Source organism: Pinus tabuliformis, chromosome 6, assembly GCF_031772625.1.
Source record: "Pinus tabuliformis cultivar Carrire ecotype Pingquan chromosome 6, CPIR1, whole genome shotgun sequence".
Taxonomy (NCBI): Eukaryota; Viridiplantae; Streptophyta; class Pinopsida; order Pinales; family Pinaceae; genus Pinus; species Pinus tabuliformis.
This window is the reverse complement of record NC_142292.1, coordinates 1,964,920,062-1,964,928,020: the sequence shown is the minus strand read 5'-3', so window position 1 is coordinate 1,964,928,020 and position 7,959 is coordinate 1,964,920,062. Positions and strand designations below refer to the sequence as shown.

General features: G+C 39.6%; 1 protein-coding gene across 1 annotated transcript; it reads right to left on the bottom strand.

The window, feature by feature from the left end:
* Positions 1-4,020: 4,020 nt before the first annotated feature.
* LOC149267042 (glucan endo-1,3-beta-glucosidase-like) lies at positions 4,021-6,049 on the bottom strand. The gene is made up of 2 exons (XM_089397942.1): positions 5,359-6,049; positions 4,021-5,230 (listed from the first exon to the last, which is right to left on the bottom strand). The coding sequence occupies exons 1-2, from the start codon at positions 5,945-5,947 to the stop codon at positions 4,272-4,274; spliced, it is 1,548 nt and encodes a 515-aa protein (XP_089254068.1). The 5' UTR covers positions 5,948-6,049; the 3' UTR covers positions 4,021-4,271.
* Between the last annotated feature and the right edge of the window lie 1,910 nt (positions 6,050-7,959).

The window sequence follows — 7,959 nt, the reverse complement described above, 5'->3', positions numbered from 1 at the left end:
AACTTTGTACAAATCCATCATACCTCTCCACTCTTTGCCCAAGGGGACGTCACACAGCTACACATCCAAAATTGTCCCTTCCAAAGTTGTGACCATTTCATAGTCAACCTTCCCTTACTCTTTGAAGATTCTCTTTAACAAGGATACAAATTCAAAATAGTCTTCATATAAATTTGCAATATCCTTTCCCTATAGTGGACGATCCTCCTCTCCGAAGCCTTTTTGGTTTTCCTTAATGTCATTGAATTTTTTCATGAGAAATTCCTTGGAATATAAATCCCCATTCCCATCAAATAATGGTGGGAATTTCCTCTTGTACAATACTTCACATCTTTCTTTAAATCCTTATACTTCATATGATAGTATCTCTGCTTTTTTTTCTACCAATGTTACCAAATTTTTCTTTCTCTTCATCTAGTTGGCTCTCACAACCCACTTTGATTTGTCAATATTTGCCTTGACCACTTCTTCCTTGGGCATATGGTTAATGAAATTTATGATCAATCTGGCCTTGGTAGGTAAGTCACCTCTAACTTTCTTAATTGAATTCATTTCCTTGTGGACCATTATGACAACTTCTATATTCTCTTGAATTAACTCCAAGTGATCTAAATGCTTATCCACTACCTTCATGATCTTATCCCATATCATTCTCTTTTCAGCTTTAAAACAGGACTTACTAGGGTGCTTTCTCCTTAAGTTTTCCAATTCAACCTCAATTTTCTCATTGTGATCGTATGTCCAGTACATCTCCATCTTGGTTTTCTTGAGCTCTTCTTTCTTTGTCTTCAACTCTTGCTCTCGATTTGGGAGTAGATATTACAACTTCTTGACATCTTCCAATATCAGCAATGATTCAACCTATTCAATTAAAACAACAAGGTTCTATTGACATTGAAGAGTCTCATCAATTTTCTCTTTCATTCCTTGGAACTGTGCCTCCAATAACACAATCGTGTCCTTGTATTCCTTATTCTTTAGCACAATGGTGTATGAAGCTTAGTCTTAAGATCCTGACTCTTTTTTTCTACTGCTACCAACTCATCTATTTGCACAAGATGTGCATCTAGAATCTTGAGCTTATTTTTCATTGAGGTTATCTCCTTGTCTTTATCCTCCAACACAAACTTATATTGTTTAAAATCCCTAGGGAACATGGCTAGGTGTATGATTTTATCTTATAGGATTTTGATTTCATCTTTCGGCTCCTGAAAACCATCTTATCACACTTCAACTAAGCACTAGCCTTATTGTACCATTTTTTCAGTTTCTTGGTTGTGGCATTTGATTGATGCATTTGTATATGCATCATATGGGTCACTTACATGTTCATTTCCATAATATCAGTATATGGAATGTTGTCTGCGAGCAAGGATGAATTATGCACTTGACAGTTTGGCTTGGATCTAGATGTCTCCACCTTGGACTACAATACAACCAACTTGAAGATCCCCTTTCTAGAGTCTAATGAAATTTTGACTTGCATGGAAGGGAGTGGTTGGTTTTCTACAATTCTTATATCCCTCTTCCTTTCTTTCCTTTGTTGTTTGGCCAATTGTTGGAACTGCTCCACTACTCACACGTGTCCAAGCTTGAACACTTCACCTGACCTTGTGGCTCAAGATCGTGACATGGTTAAAGACAAGTGTTCCATAGTGAAGGCTTGCTTTGATGAGGTTTCTAGCTAGTTGTTGTATAGTATTAGAGCTTGAGACATTGTCTTATTATCATCCTCATCATCAGCATCACCTGCTAGGGAGTGGTTGGTTTTCTACAATTCTTATATCCCTCTTCCTTTCTTTCCTTTGTTGTTTGGCCAATTGTTTGAATTGCTCCACTACTCACATGTGTCCAAGCTTGAACACCTCGCCTAACTTTGTGGCTTCAAATCCTGACATGGTTGAAGACAAGTGTTCCATAGTGGAGGCTTGTTTTGATGAGGTTTCTAGCTAGTTGTTGTATAGTATTAGAGCTTGAGACATTGTCTTATTATCATCCTCATCATCAGCATCACTTGCCACCTTTCTGATCCTGGCTCTCTTGGAGTTAGGCTCCTCTACTTCATCCATCTCCATGGGTCATGAGGTACCCCTTTTCCTCCCAAAGCAGTGGGAGAAGTTTGACTCATCTAGATACAAAATGGCCCTGAATTCTTCCTAAGTAGCTTTGTTTGGATAATCTTCTACTATAATATGGAAAAACATGCCCTCAGCAAATGGAAAAACCTAACATCAACATAATTAATCAAACCTTGGGCCAGATGAAACATTATAATATGGAGAAAGTTAGTGACATCAAGTGTGAGAGGGGGTTATAGCATAAATCATTCATGCAGGAAAGAGTGCAGATGGGGGACTTTGGGGTCATAAGAGATGTCCTTGGCAAGTGCTTTAGCCTGCAACTAGAATGTATGAGTTCAACCATGCATAAGAGGAAATGGTGCCAAAATGAGGAGGTCAGCGACATTGCACCTGAGGGGAGCGTGGAAATTATGTTGAGCATATTGGAAATAATTCTTATGGGGGACATTGTAGATCAGAGAGCACTGATGATAAAATGGATAATAGAATAGATTGAGAGTGGAAAAGGAGGTTGTAAGAGGTAAATGAAAGGGTGGACCTACAACCAATTATAGTTTGTAGAGAAAATTCCTACGGACAATTGCTAAGACTATGAAAGGTAGTGCTAGTTCTTGGTGTGGGGATGTGAGTTTGTTAAACCCATTTCCAAGAGAACATAATGATTCCGGGAATCATGTGGGACACACCTAGAGTGCATAAAACCCAGGAATTAAACAAGCGAGGTTTGAAATGATTATACACACATACGCACATAGAGAGAGAAAGAAGGACCCAAAAATAATTCAATATGTTAGTGTAGAGCCAAAAAAATTCTTATAGTTAAAACATTTTATTTATATATGACTCAAAACTAACATACTCACCATATAAAATATTTAAGTATTAAAAAAATTTACATCCAGAAATATTTAATTTCTCTTAATATTTAACAAGTTAAAATAAATATATATTTATAATTAATATAATTTAAAACTATATATAATAAAAATTAAATATATCAAAAATTTTATTATAATATTTATATATTCTTTTAATTTTATGATAAGAAGTCAATCTCGCGTTAAAACTGAAATTAAAAAAAAAATGTGGTACCTCCAGCTAATTAAACTATAAACAAGATCATTTCAAATTGCGTCGTATCATTTCATATTATAGTTCAACAAAATCTTTAATAGGTGCAAAATGTCAAATGGATGTTTAAACAAGATCATTTCAAATTGCGTCGTATCATTTCATATTATAGTTCAACAAAATCTTCAATAGGCGCAAAATGTCAAATGGATGTTTAAATAATTTATTTCTCTGGTTCAGGTGTGTTAGTTTTAAGTCAAGAGTTATTTTGGGGCCACATTCAAATTCTTGAAAAGTGTAAAATGCGGAATGGATATTAAAATGAATTATTGATTTTGTTCGTTTGAGTGTTAGTATTTTTAGAATACAGATTACAGGATTATAGAAATGTTCTTATTCTTATGCACACGAGTGCACCGGTCAATGGTTGGGTCAGTAGGCTTTCAGGCATCCCACCAGCGATCGATTTCCAGTTTGTGGCGCTGCGCGAATGATGAGAATGTATATCAGTATATTGTGATTGATGTGATAGATTCGCTCGAAGCTGCTGTATCTGCTCGCTTCCGCCTATATATGTAAATGTTACTTCTTCAGGAGATGCACTTCCCTCGCCCCTAAAAAATGTTCTTATTCTTATATTGAAGAAGAGTCCACAAGGATGTGTTAACGTAGTGCAAAATTGAAACTTGAAAACAGGTTACAATCAATGCGTTGCGTTACAATGGTAGAAGGCTAAATAAATTAAAGATTCCAGGCCTTCGTTATATTGGAAATTCGAATGGAGAACCACAAGGATGTGAACGTAGTGCGAAATTGACACCAGAACACGTTCCAATCTATGCATGGCGTTACATTGGCAGAAGCGAAATTGACACTAAAACACAGGTTCCAATTCCAATCTATGCATGGCGTTACATTGGTAGAAGGCGAAAGAAATCAAAGATTCCAGGCCTTCGTTATAATGCGAGAGAATGGATAATATTGGAAATTCGAATGGAAAACACAGATCAATTTAAGGGGGGAGGTTGGCGAAAGAAATCCAAGATTTCAAGCCTTCGCTTTATTGTGAGAAAATGGGTAATATTGGAAATTCTAATGCAAAACACAAATCGGATCAATTTAGGGGGAGAAGTTAACAGGGTAAACAAGGTTTTGATCAGGATAGAAAAGTCCAAAATGTCGTTCTGGCTCGTCCCCGCCTTTCAAATTCTCGTTGAAAAGAGCGAAAATGTATGTATCAATGTGCTGTCCAGGCCTCTTTGGCGTTCCTGCATTTGAAAGCACATGTTTGATCAGATTGTTGTTGTAAGTCTGCGCATTCTCAACAGTAGCCGCTTCATTGCCCGCCGAAGGCCACCCGCTCTCAGTTATGACGATGTGAATATCGGGATGTCCCGATTTCTCCATAGCCGAAATCAGAGAATCCACCAGCGCATCGAACAAGCTTCTATATAGACGACCTCCATCGTTCACCACCGGATCCGCGGATCTAAACAAAGCATAGTCTAACGAGATTTGGGCCTTGTTGTAATTGTAACTAATGTAGGGATACACATTAGCCATGAAAGGAGCCCCATTCTCTCCCAGAAAGTTAAGTACATCGCTCATGCTACTCTTCAATTCATCAGCGAATTCTCCCTGAGAAGGAGGATACGATTTTCCCAGAACAGACGAGGCGTGGGTAGTGGAGACCTTTATGGAGCTCTGCAGATTGGCATTCTTGACTGCGGTTTGAATGTTTCTCATGGCAGGAACGAGATAGGGAAGATGCTGCCGATTTTCACTTGAAAAAACTTCGTTGCCGACTGCGATGTATTTGATGTTGGTGGCCGGATAGAATTGGCGAATGTTGTCGTTAACCCACCCGTTTGCTGCAGCCTGATCGTATGCGATCTTCTGGAGCTCATCGTTCCCAACTCCGACAATCACCTCGATTCCTCCGCTGTTTTGTAACGCTCCCTGCGCTTCCTGATGTGCTTGGAAAAGCCTAACTTTGCCGATGTTGTGAGACCTTATCAGATTTGCCACCTGATCTGGAAGTGGCAAATTGTTTGCAACCATTCCATAACAGACTCCAACTGCAATAATATTCTTGCAATTCAGTCAGATTATCACAGGCCTTGAGTTTCAAAAACCATTCATGATTATTACGCTCACACGTAAGGATAATAGCTATGAAAATTAAAAGAAATCATATGTTTGATACCTTTGTTGCTGGATGCCATTTCTCGGCCGGCTGTATATTTGCTTCCAAATAACAGAAGCGGCCTGGCCTGCTCTTTGTCGATCCAGGTTTGGCTCTCCCAACAACGTCGTGACATTGCCCATGGCCGAGAGCTCCAAGAGACTCGTTCCCCATTTAACTCCGCTCGCCATGGTAGGCTGCTCAGGTCCCAAGCGGTTCGCCCGGTCGCTATAAAATGATCCATTCCGCCCCTTTTGCTCCAGCTCCAGCTTCCATTATTCTCCAGCCAAGAAATCAGCTCTGCCCCATGACCCGAGGCCCGGTCCCGTTCGTTCCCGTAAAGATAACGCAGGGCATCCAGGCCGATGTAATAGGGTATATAAAAGGCATCTGAGACAAGGCACTGGTATTTTTTCGCGGTTAAATTCAAATTTGAATTCGAATTCAAATAGACCAGTGATATAAATAACATTAATATCGTCAGGTTGGTAAGTGTGCTCATCAATACACCAGAGGGAGGCCAAAGTGGCTGCGGGCAGGGTCGCCGTCGAGGGGCAGGAGCACGGCAGCCGGAGAGGGATGGATGCGCCGGATGGATGCCATGATGCATGGTGGAGGATGAAAGGTCGCCATGACGTCAACCACGCAGTCTGCCGCTGTCAGATGGGGTACCTCCATAGCATTAACTTTGCTATGGAGGTGGAAATAGGATCTGCCTTCTGGAATAACGCATATACAATATGCACGAAAAGGTATAAAGAACAACGATGTTTGGTATATCATTGGACAAGGGAATTGAGAGGCGAATACCACTATTTTGCTACGCAGAGGCCAGATTGCATAGAATGCTTCCAACCCTGCCCTCTGGCTACGCGACATCTAGTAAGTCGCACTCCTGCATAGGTCATGAGGTCATGTTTTGGGCCTCAATGAAAGCAACTAGAAAACGCGACTCCCCTCAATTGCGACTCCACGACCTCTCTCAAAGTCGCCAAGTCGCAAAATCGCTCCCGAAGCAGACAAAGGTTGTCACGAATTCTAGCAAAATGCGACTATGCGACTTCTAAATTGTGATTCTTCCCACCTTATTCAAGTCACACTTCCAAATGAGATCAGTTTGAATACTCCATTCCAATTCAAATTTTCTTGCTTTGTAACAGGGCTAGTTTGAGCCAAAGACTAAGACAAATGTTGGAGCTATCTACGTGAAAACTCTAGAAGATCATGCAAACACGTTGCATAAGGTTCTTTGCCTATGCTCATGGGTTCTGAGGCCTTATTTCGGCCTTCAACTTGTTCCAGATCCCTCAATCCAAGTTTGTTGGCTTATATTCATGTTTCAACTGTTTATACTTTGAAGGAACTTAGCGTTTCTTATGATAGATTTTGGAAGATTTCTGAGCTTACTTTTGCATGATGATGTGAGGCAAATGTGAGCGCATTTATGTCAGGGTTTCTGAAAGTGTGATACTGTATTAATCTATTTTGAGAGGTTACTATGCCTCCCTTGAGACATTGCTAAATTAAGTTGTGAAGCAGCAAAAGTAAGGCTCGATGCATTGGAGTTCCATTTCAGAATTAAAAGTGTTGGGCTACAAGAGCATTGATTAGGTTCAGAACCCAACTAAGAGCCCTCATCTATAACAACAAATACTTGTGCATTAGAATCTGGAGAATTAATCAAAGATATTGACTGTTCTGCAGTGGAGGATGACGTTTGAGGAAGATAGTGGCCTATTGTCAGTAGCAGACTCTTGGAACTTCCTTAGACACAACCATGACATAATTTGCAGGTTGACAATTTGAAGAAATGTTGACAAAAGGTAGTGTTGTGTTCTCTAAGAAGATCTTGATGCCTAGTCATTAGTAACTAAGGAAACTCATCTTTTGCATATTGCGGTGTTGAGTTTTGATGCAATATTGGAGGAACAAAGTCGAAGAATGGCTCATCTCTATTTCAATTGAAGAGTTTTCAATAGCATCAGGCCTATGGAATCCAAGAAATGAGATATACTAGGTAGAAAACCAATACCTATTCAAAAGGAACAACATTGTGAGTTAAGGGCTCAGACAGAGTTTGCTTGTCAAATGAGAATATGCACACTGACCAACGTGTCAATGTCTAACCTTGGTGTACACTAGTGACCTTGATTAGACAGTGATACCAGGACAATATTTAGAGTGAAGTGATAATGAGAGTAAATGAGAATATATCTGAGGAAGTCTAAGAGGACCCCCTAAGGCCACATGCAGTGATAATACTGTGGCACAATAATTGACCACACAGAGGGCTAGATTAATTATTTATTAATGTTATTCTTTCAAATTAGTTGTTTGTAATTCCATTATCATTCTTTGTTTGAAATTATGTCTGAGTAATGTTATTTCTTGCGGGTAGAAGGAGCAGAACAAATATTGATCTACGCAAAAGGATTAGGGTTTCTCATGGAGCTTTCATAACTGGGTTTTCCTTCAGTAAGCCATGTGGTCCCTTCCAAGTTCTAATAACCTTTCAATAAGCTCAAAGGCACATCACCAGAAGATAGATGAAGGCAAGTGAGGCATAGTGGCAAGGAAACGAATCGATTTCAGGATCAAGCAGCTGCATCGTTGTGAGATTTG

Bases quoted from the DNA above. Each gene is read 5' to 3' on its own strand.
- LOC149267042 (XM_089397942.1), bottom strand. From the start codon at position 5,947: ATGCATCATGGCATCCATCCGGCGCATCCATCCCTCTCCGGCTGCCGT. The intron at 5,231-5,358 runs GTATCAAACATA...ATATTATTGCAG, and splicing joins AATGGCATCCAGCAACAAAG to TTGGAGTCTGTTATGGAATG.